The sequence below is a fragment of the Phacochoerus africanus genome, chromosome 8, assembly GCF_016906955.1.
Source record: "Phacochoerus africanus isolate WHEZ1 chromosome 8, ROS_Pafr_v1, whole genome shotgun sequence".
NCBI lineage: Eukaryota > Metazoa > Chordata > Mammalia > Artiodactyla > Suidae > Phacochoerus > Phacochoerus africanus.
Genome location: NC_062551.1, coordinates 167,405,309 through 167,420,873, shown reverse-complemented (window position 1 = coordinate 167,420,873; position 15,565 = coordinate 167,405,309). Strand labels below are relative to the sequence as shown.

General features: G+C 48.2%; 1 protein-coding gene across 1 annotated transcript in view; it reads left to right on the top strand.

Moving 5' to 3' along the window:
• CFAP57 (cilia and flagella associated protein 57) overlaps nt 1-15,565 on the top strand; it is a 61,742-nt gene that overhangs the window by 8,208 nt on the left and 37,969 nt on the right. The window contains 6 exon segments of the mRNA XM_047789426.1: nt 800-1,007; nt 3,997-4,149; nt 7,944-8,083; nt 8,886-9,051; nt 9,771-9,884; nt 15,211-15,423. Of these exon segments, the coding sequence (XP_047645382.1) occupies nt 800-1,007; nt 3,997-4,149; nt 7,944-8,083; nt 8,886-9,051; nt 9,771-9,884; nt 15,211-15,423 (994 nt within the window).

The window sequence follows — 15,565 nt, the reverse complement described above, 5'->3', positions numbered from 1 at the left end:
GCCCACACGTCCCCCTGCCCTGACCCACCTTTAATCTGGAGCATCCTCTCCCGCCTCTCTCCCCCACGTGCCACATGCACGCTCCTGCCTCTGGGCTTGGTCGCTATTCCTCTTTGTCCTTGGGTCTCAGCTGGGAGCCTCAGCCTCTGCGCATCTCAGGTAGGTGGTCCTCCTCTCTGACTGCCCTCAGAACATCCTGGTACCTCTGACCAGCCGCTTCCGTCCTACTCAGAAGCCCCTAAGAGTGCTTATCACACGCCCTGTAGGCTCTCGGCGTCTCAGGGCATGAACTGAGTCGATCTCATCTACCACTGTTTGATGGCGTCGTTAACACAGCGTAACTCCAGTAAACGATGTACGAATGAATGGAGGAGGAAGAGGGGGAGGGAGGAAGGAGGTTGGAAAGGGAGGGAGAGAGGAAGAAAGGAAAGAAGGAAAGAAAACAGTAGGAAAGGAAGGTGGGAAGGACGGGAATGGAAACCTAGATTCAGATTCAGCTCTTCCGCTTACTCATTTAGAACTCAACCCCTGCGAGCCACTTTTCCCCCAACCAACCCAAGAAGTGAGATAATAGCAGTGACTGCCCAGGGTCGCAAGACGTCCACCCAAATGTGTGACCCTCCGTCTTCCATGGAGGGGGCCAGCCTTCCCAGCCAGAGGGGAGCATGTGGGTCATGGAAAGCCTCTGGCACTGGCTGGTTTCTCCCACACCCAAGGACGGCCCTCTTCCTCATCCCCAGCAGAACTCACCTCCTTGGAATTGTCTCTGTTAACGCTCTGTGCTGTTTTCCTTTTCCAGCCTGATCCAGTTTCCAACGCTCACTTCCCCAGTCCCTTCCTCCGAGCAGGTCACGATGGCCAGCAGCCGCAGCCAGCTGTCCCCGCCCCAGGTGTTTGCCATTGCAGCCTATTCTAAGGGATTTGCCTGTTCCGCCGGGCCAGGGAGGGTTCTGCTGTACGAGAAGATGGACGACAAGGAGTCGTACCGTGAGAGCAGGGAAATCCGGGTAAGGAGGGGAGGCAGGGGCCAAGCTGGGGTCCGACTGGCATTTGTTCTGGGGCAGCAGAGCACCGACAGGGCAGGCGTTGGGTGGGGAGAGGCTGGGGTGCTGAGCAGAAAGGGACTTGAGACATTTGCCCGAGGGGAGTTTTGGGATGGGCTGGGCAGAATGGAGGTGAGAATTAGGAAGGTCTGGCTCTGAATCCTGGGAGAGGACCTTGGCAAATTCTGTTTTCTCTTTGAAGATCCGTGTTCCCATAAACTTGTACGATTATGATGTCTCTGACACTTCATGTCGAGAACACTGCCTGGTGCAAGCATCCAGGCGAGCATCCAGGAACGTTTGTGGAAGAAATGACACAGGCGGTGGAGGGAGAGCTTGTCTGTTTGGGGAAGAACCAGGAAGGCCTCAGGTGTTTGAGGCTCATCTTTGAGGAGGGGTCGTAGAGGATGGGTAACATCTGACAGGAGGAAAGAGTCAGGAATTCCAAGGGGAAGGAACAAATTAGGCAAAGTCACCAGTGATGGAGAGCAGGTGCTGTGTTTGGGGGAGGTCCGTTGCCCAGTGGAGGGGCCTGAAGTCACTTAAAGGGAGAGAGAGGAGCTGCGAATGGTGAAAGACGGCAATCGCCAGCCTGGAGAGCGTGTGTGTAATTCGGCAGGCGTCCTGTGTCCGTGGAGAAGCATTATGCTTCAGAAAAGTAACCTGCCTGTGTTGCCTGGTGCGGGTGATTTGGGGGCATTGGATGCGAAGTGGTTAATTACCCACGGAATGAGTTAGACTTGACTCAGTTTTACTGGCTGAGTGACTTCACATGAGTTGCAGAATCTAGAAGACTCGCGAGATAACGGCGCATCCCTGGTGGTTATCAAACGAATGGAACGACATCCATGCAATCACTCTGTGTACTGCCTGTGCTCGATAAACGTATTAGTAGTTGTCATTGCCACGATCAGGAGTTAGTTCTGAGGCTTTCAGGTGAGGGCTCGGCAGTGAGGAGCACAGAGAGCCTTTGCAAAGCTTAAGTCCGTAGGACGTTCCCCGAGCAGATGCAGGAGCCCAGAGATGAGGAGCTCTCAGAGAGGATGCGCAGGCTGAGTGCTGAATGCCGGGAAGAGACGCCAGGATGAGGGTGGGGGAGAGCAAGGCAGGCGGTGTCGGGGAAGGGGCACGGTGAGTTTACTTGCCTATAATGCGTTCTTTTGTGTGTTTATTCACTTAACAGATGTTTGTTGAGTGTTTCCTCTGTCTCGGGCTCTGTGCTCAGGGCTGGGATACAGTAGGGAAGCAACCGCAGTAAGGCTTGTCCTTAGAGCTCGATCAACAAGCAAACAAATATGAACAGCTTGTCCGATGAGACCAATGGTGTGAAGAAAATCAAGCCAGGAAGGCACAGGGAGCAAGAGGGGGTCTGTTCTAGAGCCAGTGTCCAGGGGAGACCTTGCGGAGGAATGCTGACTATTGACCAGAACCCAGGATGAAGTGAAGCAGTTGGAAATGGGCTTTAGACCTTGTGGGTGACATCAGTCTATCCATCTCTCTCTCTCTGTCTCTCTGTCTCTCTCTCACACTCACACACATACACACACACACACGTAGTGCTTGCCTTCTGTCTCGCACATAGACTCTGCTTTATTTTCACTACTTTAAATGTTTATTGTTGTAATTACTTTACTACTGTTGTTTCTTTGAACCCTCATGTTAGTTTAAAATCACTGAGCGAGGAAAACAACAGTGTCCTGAGGACCAAACTTAGCATTTCCAAATTTCAGGAGTGAGACAAGAGGAGAACCCAGCAGGACATTGAGAAGATCCCTCACTCATTCATTCAACACATGTCTGTCTTGCCTCAACCACAGGCTGGGCTCCATGCTGCGGCCTGTGGTGGGAGAATCAGTCGTGGCCACTTCCCTCCTGCACCTCCTTGGAGGAGGACCAGGAGGCAACACCATTCGTTCACTGCTGTGTGCCAGGCGCCAGGAGGTGGGTGTGGGAACACACCAGGTCCTCAGTCTGCAGGCTCCCGTTCTACTTTACCGCGGTGTGATGCATGTGACAACAGAGGGGACCCCGGGTGCTGTGGGCACATTGAGAGACTGTCAGGGCCCACCCAGCCCAGAGCCGTCAGGGAAGGCTTCCCAGAGCCCTTGCTGTCCCGGGGAGTTGACTTCATGAAGACAGGTTAGGAGCTATATAGGAGATAGAGCTCCAGGCAGAGGGAGGGCAGCACAGGAGCCCAGGGCCTTCTAGGGAGGTAGGTGCCTAGGTCACTGCCGTAGGTGCTAAGAAAGCCCAGAAGGTGAGGGCCGAGCAGGGCATTGGGCTGTGGTGATAAAGAATTTTCTAATGGTCACAAGGACAGTTTCAATACCTGACGCCTTGGAAACCACGTTATAAGAGGTTAAGAACGGGGTGGGAGACAAGGAAGCGGAGGTGGGGTACATGCAGACCCGCCTTTTGGGAAGTTTGGTTGCTAGTGGAAAGAGAGCAAGAGCAGGGAAAAGGAAATCTGATTTTCTAATGTCCACTGGGAACTCCAGGCCCCGAGACTGCTGGCAGGAGCTGTGGGACCCCTTCTGTTCTCTGCCCTGTCACCCAGCCCACGTGGTAGAAGGGCTGCCACCTTCCCCTCTGCTGCCCTGAAGCTCACTGTGCACCTGGTGCAGGTGGGTGCCCACACTGGGCCCCCAACGGCCGGGGGAGAGTGGGAGTTAGACTAACACCTGTCCTGAGGGGGGGGTCTCAAGTTGAGAGGCACAAATTTACCAGTTTCATCTGTGCCCCTGCTGCCTTATCATTCCGCCACTAATGACTTAGAGGTGAGTATGAAACCCACGGAAGAGGAGGCACCCCGGCCCTCCCTTCTCCTCACCTAAAGAGGATCCAGGAAGCAGAGCCAGGAGTCTGTGAGCTGCACGTATGAGAGGCTCTGAAAGCCCAAGGACACCCCGATCGTGCGTGGGCACTGCTGAGCGCTGTCCCGTGTCCTGGGCAGATTCCTGTGGACCCTCAGAGCAATGACCCAAGCCAGTCCGACAAGCAGGATGTCCTCTGCATGTGCTTCAGCCCCTCTGAGGAGACGCTGATCGCCAGCACCAGCAAGAACCAGCTCTACGGCATCACCATGTCCCTGACGGAGATCAGCAAGGTGCGTCGCCCCGGCAGCGCTTGCTTCCTGCTCGGGGAGTGGTCGCCAGGGGGCGAATTCTCACCCAGCTCCTGAGTGTGAGCTCACTCACCCCTTCCTAGCAGAGCACTAGAAACTCCAATTTCGAGACGTCCGGGTGGAAGCACACTGATAGCCGCGGGGGGGAAGGTGCTGGCTGCAGCCTCTTGGATGGACGCCTTGGAGCTGTCCGTCAGCTTGTACGTGTCTTTCACTCGGCACATACCCTTGGGGAGCTTCATGCACGGCTCTCTCTGCTCAGAGATGTTTGGTTGTTGCTTGTTGCTTTTTCTTTTTAAATGACAAAGGAAGGCAGTATAAATACACTACAGACATTGCAACCAAAAAGCCACATTCAAGATAAAGCAAATGGAGTTCCCGCTGTGGCTCAGCAGGGTTAAGGACCTGACCTTGTCTCATGAGGATACGGGTTTGATCCCTGGCCTCGCTCAGTGGGCTACGGATCCAGCTTTGCCACGAGGTGCAGTGTGAGTCGCAGAGGTGGCTTGGATCTAGCGTGGCTGTGGCTGTGGCTGTGGTGTAGGCTGGCTGCTGTAGCTCCACTTCCACCCCTGGCCCAGGAACTTACTTATGCTGAAGGGGTGGCTAAAAAAAGAAAAAAAAAAAGGATAAAGTGAATGTGCACTCATAAAAGGTTCACTTCATAAAGCAGACATTACAGTTTTAAATTCCTATGCACCTGATAGCATGGACTCAAAATAGACCAAGCAGACTTTGGCAGAACCACAAGGAAAATAAACCACCTACAATCATAACCGGGGAGTTTTATGTATATTCCTCAGTAATGTTTTTTTTTTAAAAAACAGTTGTATCGAGTTATAATTCATATACAATTCACCTACGTAAAGTGTGCAATTCAGTGGGGTTGGTGCATTCACAGAGCAGTGCAGCCATCACCACAGTCAATTTTAGAACATTCTCATCACTTCAAAAAACAGTATGCCCTTTACCTATTATGCTCCCTCCATGCCACCTGCCCCCTTCCTAGCTATAGCCAACCAGTCATATCTTTGTGTCTCCACTGGTTTGCCTTTTCTGAACATTTCATACCAATATGTGGCTGGTTTCTTTCACTTAGTACTGGCATGGATCAGTACTCCATTCCTTTTCATGGCCAAATAGTATTCCATTGTGTGGATATACCACTTTGTTGATCTAATCATCAGTTGGGGGACATTTCCGTGGTTTAGACATTTTAGATGTTATACGTACTGCCACTGCAAACATTTGTGCACAGATTTTTGTATGGATGTATATTTCCATTCATCTTGGGTATATACCTAGGAGTGGAATTGCTGAGTAACATAGTAACTCCATATTTAACCATTTAAGGAACTTCCAGATCGTCTTCCAAAGTGCTGTACTATTTTATAGTCCCATCAGCATGTATGAGTGTCCTGATTTCTCTGTATTTTTGCCATCACTTGTTACTGGATTTTTTTTTTTTAAATGGCTGCACCCAAGGCATATGGAAGTTCCTGGGCTAGGGATTGAATCTGAGCCACAGCTGTGATCTACACCACAGCTGCAGCAACACTGGGTCCTTTTAACCCACTGTGCTGTGCTGAGGATCAAACTTGCACCTCCACAGAGACCTGAGCTGCTGCAATTGGATTCTTAACCCGCTGTGCCACTGGGGGAACTCCCAGGACTGGGCTTTCCGACCACCATGAATCAGCATCTTCCTTCTGCCACACAGCTTTAGCCCACACTCTCCCCTCTGCCTGGAGCACTCTTATACCCTCGCCTTCCCCACCTTTATTCTTGCTCATCCTTCAGGGAAAAAGAAGCTAACAGGAATGTGAGAGTAGAGATGGGAGGTTGAGGACATTGGAGAAAGAAGGAATAGGAGATGGAGCAGAATGGCAATAATCTGCGCCTGTCCCCTACCCCAGCACAGCACCTCTTAATGACATAGATAAGGATGGAGTGGACACAGGTGATGTATAAGTGGGGGAGGGTCTGAATTTGAGGGAATTCCCAGCTCAGCCTTTGCCTTGGTTTGTGAACAAAGTAGTACACCTTATTAAATCTCCCAGTCCTGGAGTTCCCGTCGTGGCGCAGTGGTTAACGAATCCGACTAGGAACCATGAGGTTGCGGGTTCGGTCCCTGGCCTTGCTCAGTGGATTAAGGATCCGGCGTTGCCGTGAGCTGTGGTGTAGGTCGCAGACGCGGCTCGGATCCCGCGTTGCTGTGGCTCTGGCGTAGGCCGGCGGCTACAGCTCCGATTCGACCCCTAGCCTGAGAACCTCCATATGCTGCGGGAGCAGCCCAAAGAAATAGCAAAAAGACAAAAAAAAAAATAGTAAATCTCCCAGTCCTGGGAGTTCCCACTGTGGCACAGCAGAAGCAAATCCAACTAGCATCCATGAGGATGCGAGTTCGATCCCTGGCCTCGCTCAATGGGTTAAGGATCCATCGTAGCCACAACCTGTTGTGTAGGTCGCAGATAAGGCTCAGATTCTGTATTGCTGTGGCTGTGGCATAAGCCAGCACTGTAGCTCTGATTTGACCCCTCGCCTGGGAACCTCCATATGCCATGAGTGTGGCCCTAAAAAGACAAAAATAAATAATAAATAAATAAATAAACCTCCCCGTCGTCACTGCTCATCAGGTGTCCCGGGAATAATGGCCCTGATGACAGACACCTGGAATCTACACAACTTGTGCGATAGGATGGATGCAGTTCCACTTAAAATCATCCACCCAACTCTCCTGCCGCTGCTGGTAGAGTAATACCGTCTCTCAGGAGAGGAATTTGGAAGTACTCAGCAAGATCCTCAAACTCATTCTCCATTTTGCCCTGCATTCCACTTCTGGAAATGCATCTGCTGTGTGGGCCCCAGCCTGCTGATAGTGAAGCCAGCAGCGAGGAAAGCCACAGGGGCAGTGTTATATCTCCAGCAGGCGCCCGGGGCGTTCTCCCTACCAGGGCCAGTGCTGTGGCTGGACCAGCCCTTTCCATTCTTATTACGATTGCAGGATGCACGTTAGCCTAAACCATCAGGGAGCTTTGGGAACAGGATTTCTTGCTCACAGGTTCTGGAGGGTACACAGCACGCCCACAGGCCACATAGTGAGGTCGTGGGTAAAGAGAGAGGCAGATCTGGGGTTCTGCTTTTAATTAGGGTTTGAGGGTGGGGTGTCTAGGGTTTGGAGAGTTCACCATTTACTTAATGAGAATTTAGCATGAGAGTGGGAATTAGGGCACAGAAAGAAAAAAGTGGAGTCACTAAAGCAGTCGGTTATTTAAGTTTTCCAGGGCTTTCTGAAAAGAGATCTTCGAGGGTGGGGTGGCTCAATTCCATGTTTGTGGGGTTGTTTTGCTAGTAGCTGTGTCATACAACTGGTGATATCTTTATTCAAGACCGATGTGCATTGAAACAGATGCCTTAAGACTCAAAAGCTTAATGTCAGGAACACCACCGTGTCTGAGGAAATAATCAAGAACGCGTGGTCCATCGTTAGCCCGAAATAACAAAAAGTGGAGACCATGTCAGTGTACCCCCCAGTAGAAGAAGAATGGCCAGATTAAACTCTGGTATGTTCAGAGCATGAGTATTTTATTGCCATTCAAATGATATTTTAAAATAATAATAGCATAGGAAAATGTGCATAATGTGAAGGCAATTTGCTCACAGCCTGATTCCTGCACACCCAGGCTAATTAACATCCTTAAGTGGTAATGTGAGCTAGAGTGTGTAGCCAGCCTTTCGTTTCCCCTGCCCCATCTCATTCTGTGTGATTTCTCCAGGGGGAGCCTGCCCACTTTGAGTATCTGATGTACCCGTTACACTCAGCATCCATCACTGGTCTAGCCACTTGCATCCGCAAACCCCTCATTGCCACCTGCTCTGTGGATCGGTCCGTTCGCATCTGGAATTACGAGTCCAAGTAAGGAATGAAAGGCTTTGCTACTGCGGTGTGCAGGACTTTGGTTGTTAATTTTTTTCATGTGAACTATTTTAATTAGAGAGTTTTAAATTTTAATCGCTTGGAAGCTTTCAGTTGGAAAAGGTTTTTTTTAATCGTCAGCCAAACCACTTTTGTTTCTTTTCTTTTCACTCTTATGTGAGCTAGAAAAATCACTTGGTATTTTATTAAATGCTTGCTTTGTGCTAGACACAATGCTAGAAGCCAGGGACGTAAAGAAACACTCCAATATCTCACTCCCTTGCATACCCTCCTATGTCCTTCTAGCTCTCCTCCGCCCTCACTCCCACTAGATCTGCTGTTTGCCTCGTGGAGCTCTCCAGATTGGATGCCTCCTTTTCAACCTGCATCACCGCCCCAACCACCTGCAGCTCCCTAGCGATCTCCCTCTCCTGACATAGCTTCCCTGAGATGCGCCAACCTAGACTGGCCCCACGATGTAACTCCTTTGCTCTTGTATGTAGCTGCTGGGGCTGCTAGAAAAAAAAAATTGTGCAATACTTCTGATCTGGGAATCTAAATGGAGCTGTGCCTTCAACATCACTGAACAATTCCTTGATCAGTCCCCCAACTTGCCATACTCATTGCTGGACACTATCCTCAAGTAACCAAAATCTAAAAAATAAGAGGCATCAGTAATTGCAAGTAATAAAGTATCTCAAATGCTATGATAAAAATATGTGCTGGATACAAGAGGGGCCCCTGAGCCCCTAATGGGACTTAGTGGGCTAGACTTATGTTCGATAATTTCTCTTTTTCACAGCACTCTGGAACTATTTAAGGAATACCAAGAAGAAGCATATACAATCAGCCTTCACCCATCTGGACACTTCATTGTAGTAGGGTTTGCTGACAAACTACGCCTTATGAATCTACTCATTGATGATATACGTTCTTTCAAAGAATACTCTGTCAGAGGGTGCAGAGAGGTAAGAACTGCCCGCTGGAGATAAAGGTCCAGTTTCCTGGAAAGCCAAAGCTGAAATATCAGGAACTAACCCACCTGGGTAGGTCGGACGGAAGACTGTCTTAGAGAATGTTAGTGGCTTTAAAAAAAAAATCCAATTCTCCCACCAAACTTATTGAATATTGGTTCTACCCCCTTTTTCTTAATGCCCACCAGAATATTCGACTGAACTAAACCTTGTGAGGTCCCACCTTCCATTAGTCCACCCTGGGACTGTGGAGTAATTTTTTAAAAACATCGAAAAGAAAGTTATCACAGAATCAGAGTCACAGCTGGAAAGGCAAGGTGGGCAATGGGGAGTGGCCAGGGGAAATGAACAACCGTGAGAGGTGGTTGTCCATCAGATTTCCCCGTGATGACGTGCGGAATCAAGACAGTGGTTTTAGGAATTGCTTCCCTGCCCTGAAATTTCTTCCGCATTCACAACGAGTGCTCTACCCTCTGATCCAAGCAGCTTCGTGACTAATGCACATGGTAATGTCAGTATCTTGGCCAGGATGAGCCACAGGACTAGTGAAAGTCAAGACGTCAGCCAGTTCTCAGTGCTGTTGTCACCTCTCCCTGGTTCCCAATGCTACACAGGTTTCAGCCTAAACTCTTTAGGCAAAGGCGCTCTTGATGATAACCGCCAAAGAGGCTGCTCTTACTTTCGTCCTCCTGTCTTCCCGTATTTCCTTGTAGTCTTCCTTTAGCAACGGAGGCCACCTGTTTGCTGCAGCCAGTGGGAATGTGATCCACATTTTTTCTACCACAAGCCTGGAGAATGTCTTGAACCTGAAAGGACACACAGGGAAGGTAAGTGAGTGTCCAGTGTCCAGAGACACAGAGGCAGAGAGCCAAGCATCACGCCAGCCAGTGGGTACAAGTGAACAAAAGAGGAGTGATTCCTTCCCTCTCGGAGGTCCCTGACTACTTGGGGGGAAAGGACCATACAACAAATGCACAAACAAATTCAAGTACTAATTGTAGTCAATTCAATGAAAGAAACATATGAGTTGTCATGAAAATACATGATAAGGAGTTGGCATGGAAACGATGAAGTAGATTGGGGCGTTCACAAAGACTTGGTCCTCAGTAGTGGTTAGGAATTAACCAGACAGTGACAGTGCTGGTGGGGAAGATTTTTATAGGGATCCAGAGAGCCTGGGATGGGAGATCACTAGGGGTAGAGAACAATCTGTGGGGCTGAAACATGGGCAGCAGGAATGAATCTTGGCACAAGCCGAGACTGGTGAGGTTAGCAGGGGCCCGAGTTCATGAAACCTTGTAGGCCTTTTAAAGAGTTTATACTTTATCCATATCCCTTGAAATCATTGAAGACTTTCAGGGCAAGAAATGGTATGACCAGGTTTGCACTTTAAAAGATTACTTTGGCTGCAGAGTAGAGATTGCACTGAGAGACCAGAGTGGAAATGGTGAGGAAACTGTCAATGTCTGCACGATAGATGGCAGTGTTTGGGACTAGGGCGGAGGTGGTACCTACAGGAAGAACTGGATGGATACAAAATGTATTTAGGATGTAAAACCAGTAGTTCCTGAAGATAGAGTGGAGCCTGTCAAAGACTGCAAGAGTTAAGAAGAAACCAGCAGGTGAATTTGGAGAGAAAAGGTGATAGGGAAGGAAAGACATTCTAGGCAGAAGGACAGGTGACAGGGGATCAGAATGGGAGTATAAAATACGACGGTGGCTTGTGGTTTATAGGGCTGGAACACTGAGCACATTTGAGGAGTCATAGAAGAAGGCGCCGGAAAAGTTGGCTGCATCATAGAATGTGTAAGGAATTGGACATTAGTCCACAGGCGATGAGAGACTATTGGAAGGATTTAAGAAAGGAAGTAATGGGATGAGGAAGATAATTCTCCAAACAGGACTGAGGATGGATTAGATGAGAGGTGAGTTGGAATGGAGGAGACCAGCCGAGAAGTGAGGGTGAAGGAGGAACAAGGAACTAAGCCATGGCTTCGATAGTAGGGACAGAGAAGAAAGCTATTAAGTTCCATTTTGGACATTTTACGTTTGGTGTGTCTAGGAGTATGCTATATGACGGTGGAGGTCAGAAAGAAGTCAAGGCTGACAATTATGACCTAGGGATTAGGTGGTAGGTAGTGGAAGTCAGAGGCATAGATTAGGTCACCACGGGCTCACATGGAATCCGAGGTCTTGGGCAGGAGACAGGTGACCAACATTTTAGGGATCTGGTAAAAAAGAGAAAGTCTGCCAATGAAGATACAAAGAGAATCTGGAGTCAAGGAAAGGTATCATAGAAGCCAGGGAACTATTTTCCAAAAGGATAAAGTAGTCAGTGGTATTAAATGCCAGAAAAAGCTGCTGTGAAGTCCAAAAAGTAACCATTGACTGTAGCAATTAGCAGGTCATAAGTGAAAGTGCTATGAAGTACAAGCAGTATTGAGAGCTGCTGAGCTGCCTTGGCTCCAACAGCATGACTGTGGAGATGCAGATGAAAGCACACCAAGTAATGTCATGTTCCTTTTAGGACTATGCACATCCCCAAAGGAGGCCCTACCTCACCAACCCAGGAGAGCAGCCATTTGCTTCATCACTTTACAAGATTTAATAACACTTGTTTCTAATCGGGGGTATGTTAGGCTTATGTGTGTAATAGTAAAAGAAAGTACAGATAGAGCTTGTAGCTAAAGCCATGCATACAGGGAAATTTATAACATTAAATATATACATATCCTGGGAAAATGAAAATCTATGATATAAGAAGAAATTGGAATGGCAAATTAATTCAAAGAAAATAAAGGAAATAATAAGAATAAAAGCAGAAGTTAATGAATAGAAAACATTCACAAGGAGTTTCCTGGTGGTCTAGTGGTTAGGATTTGGTGCTTTCATTGCCACGGTCCGGGTTTGGTCTATAGTTTGGGAACTGAGATTCCCACATCAAGCTACTGCACGTAGCAACCAAAAGCAAGGAGAGAAGGAAGGGAGGAAGGAAGGAGGGGAAGGAAGGAAGGAAGGGAGGGAGGGAGGGAGGAAGGAAAGGGAAGGAAGAAGGAAGGAAAACATAAGACATTTACATAGCAACTATAACAAATAGCACACTTGATCATGAAATTATGAAAGCGTTCTCTCTGAGATAGAGGACAAAACTCAATAACTTCTGTTAGTCTTGTCCTGAGTCCTATCCAATGCAATAAGGCAAGAAAATGAAATACACCTTAGTCCATGAGGCTGTCATAACAAAATAGCACAGACTGGGCAGCTTATAAACAACAGAAAATTCTTCTCAGTTTGGAGGGTGGGAAGTCCAAGATCAAGGCGCCAGCATCGTCAGGAGAGGGTCCTATTCCTGGTTGCAGATTTCTTTATCCTCACATGGTGGAAGGGGCGAGCTAGCTCTCTGGGGCCTCTTCCCTAAGGACATTCGGCCCATTCATGAGGGGAGCACTCAGGACCTAATAACCTTCCAAAGGCCTCACTTCCTAATACCATTATCTTTGGGGTCAGGATTTCAACTTATGAATTGGGGTTTGGTGGTGAGAAACTCAAACATTCAGACCACAGCAAAAATTAAAGGCATGAAGGTTGAAAAGGAAAAAATAAAGCTATCACCATAGACAAAATAATTGGGTATATAGAAAATTCATCAAATTTGCAGATACATTCACTATTAAAATTAGTGAATCTCTAGGAATATTTTTGTGGAAAAGTATATTTAAGTGCACTTTTATATAATAATGACAAACAATTAGAAAATGCACTTTAAGAGGTGGAGAGGAGGCTGAGAGGTGGCCGAGGACATGGCTGACAGGAGTCATGGAGACACCCAAAGAGGTAGCCTGTGGGTCAGAAGATTGGTTGCTTATAAGGAAATTGAGAAAATATGTAAATATGTTGGAGATCACAGAAGCCAGTCTTTCACTATTAGAAAAGGGAGTTATAAATATGGAAAGGGGGAAAGGCTAGAATGATGCTTTTATTTGGTTGTTTTGTTTAGTGACTTGGCTGAACTAATTCTGAGAAATCTTTTTTCTTTGCAGTGTGCAGTCTGGGATGTCTCTGCTCAGATATTTTTCTTTTTGACCTTTTACCCTGGCCACCTAGGGCTTGCCCCTGGGTTGACCTAAGTCACTTATTAGCCATAGATTATGCTGAAGCCCCCTTAGCCAGTTAGATTTGCACCCTTTACTCCTGGGTTGTTGTGTGGCTTAGAGGCTGCTATTCACAGTTCATGGAGTTTATGTTTTTGCTCCATGTTTAGCCACAGACTAGTCATTTGGAGGTTTTCTCTCTGATTGCACCTGAGAGAGTGTAGCCTTGGCCATGCACACAGCTTTCCAGGCTGCCGGGCGTGAGCATGATTTTATCTCTAAGCCTGACTTCTTGGGAAATGCCCCTGGGTCAGGAGCTTATTATTCAGTTAGTGTTTGGTCATATGTTGTGTTGAGATCCCTTGTGCCTTTGAGGCTTCTGCCCTTTGCTGAGGGATCGTTGCACAGCCTAGGAGATGCTTTCAAGTGTTTCCCATGTCCTGCTCTGATGGCTCTTGATTTGGGTGCAGCCTAGCACATCACCTTCCTAATACCCAGATTGTCCAGGATCCCAGAGGGCTTGACTGTCTCTTCCCTTGTTCTGTTAAAATCCTGTTGCTCTGGTATTCTGCTTCTATCAGGGAGTTACCAGCCTTCTCTAAATGGCCCTCACCTAGATCTCCTTCGGTTATATGATGCCCATAGGGTGGAATTCTCCATGCTCTGTTCCAAATAAGGCAGTTTCCTCAAGCAGAGCTGTGGAGCTCCGTGTCTGCTGGCTGACTCCCCCCTGAGAAGAACCCCTGCTCCGCCTGAACTGAGGGAAAGGACATTCTTTTCCAGGAGTGACACTCCTACTCTGTCAATGGCACTTGCAGGAGGAAGAGGGGTGGAATCCCTCATCTTTTCAGCTCTCCCCTCTTGGTATGGGACCTCCACCCTCTGAGTTCGCTGGGGCACCAGGGTTCTCGTGGCATGGAGCTCACACCAACATGGGGGGACCGGCTGGGGAACAGAGATGCAGGATGAGGTCCTCTTGGCCACACCTGCGCGGAAGAGAGCTTCTGGGTGGGGATAAGAATACATCAGGTTTCCAGGGTGGTAAACGTAGCCAAGATTGAGATCTAGGCAGAGAGGGAGCCCCACCTTTTGGCCACATCTACCCAGTCTACGCAGGAATGACGCCTACAGCTGCGGAGGGTAAAGGAGCAGGTTGTGGCTTACATGCCACACTCTGTTCCTGCTGAGATTGAATGGACTTTCTTCAATGAATGTTTCTACATTTGCTGTATGCCCTTAGGGGCCATTTCTAGAGACTTTAAATAAATGTTTTTATAAAAGTTATAGTTGATTTACATTGCTGTGACACTTTATGCTGTACAGCAAAAGTGACCCAGTCATAGACACATTCCCTTTCTTATATTATCTTGCATCGTGGTCTATCCTAATAGACTGGATATAGTTCCCTGTGCTGTACAGTAGGCAGTTAAACTATTTTATGGGGGATAGGTCAGCTGAGGGCCTTACTCTGCCATTTGCAAGTATCCTCTATTTTCTTTCTTTCTTTTTTTTTTTTGGCAGCTTCCTGTGAATATATAATTATTTCAAAGTACAAAAATTTTTTGAACATAGAAATGATTGTAGCATTATAGGAACTATTGTGATTCAGCCTTTACGTCCATGAAGTAAAATGGAGGCGTTCCCATTGTGACTCAGTGGGTTAAGGATCCAGCATGGCCACAAGCTGCAGCGTAGGTCGCAGATGTGGCTTGGATCCGGTGTTGTCATGGCTGTGGCGAGGGCCTCAGCTGCAGCTCTGATTTGACCCCTAGCCCAGGAATGTCTGTGTGCCACAGGTACAGCCATTAAAAATTTTTTTTTCATGGGAATGGAGCATCTCTTCTACAGTATTTTGTAGCACCTGGGCAAAGAGAATGTTGACATCCCGAGAAGCTGTGATTTGTGTTAACTGAAGGGCACATACCAGCAAAGGACGCTCTGCTTCGTTCTAGCGGGACACATAAGAGGTTACCCTCTTTTCCGTGGGAGGTGTGTGTGTGTGTTTGTGTGTTTCTGTGTGTGTGTGTACACCCCTAACTAGGTATGTCTTCATCCCCTGTAGATTCGTTCCGTCGCATGGAACACGGATGACAGCAAACTGACTTCTTGTGGCACAGACGGTGCGGTGTATGAATGGAGTCTGTCCTCAGGAAAGAGAGAGACAGAATGTGTGCTCAAGTCCTGCAGCTACAACTGTGTCACCATCTCCCCGGATGGCAAAATCATCTTTGCTGTTGGATCAGACCAGACTCTCAAGGAGATCGCAGATTCTTCGGTGAGTCTGCCCCTGCCTTGCCTCCCAGCTGCTCTGTGGATCTGCAGAAAACAGCCTCCTGCGTTTAGAGCATAAAGTGTGAGGGAGGGAGAGCCTCGGAGAAGAAGAGCCCTTCTTCTTGGGATAATACCCGGCTCTTCAT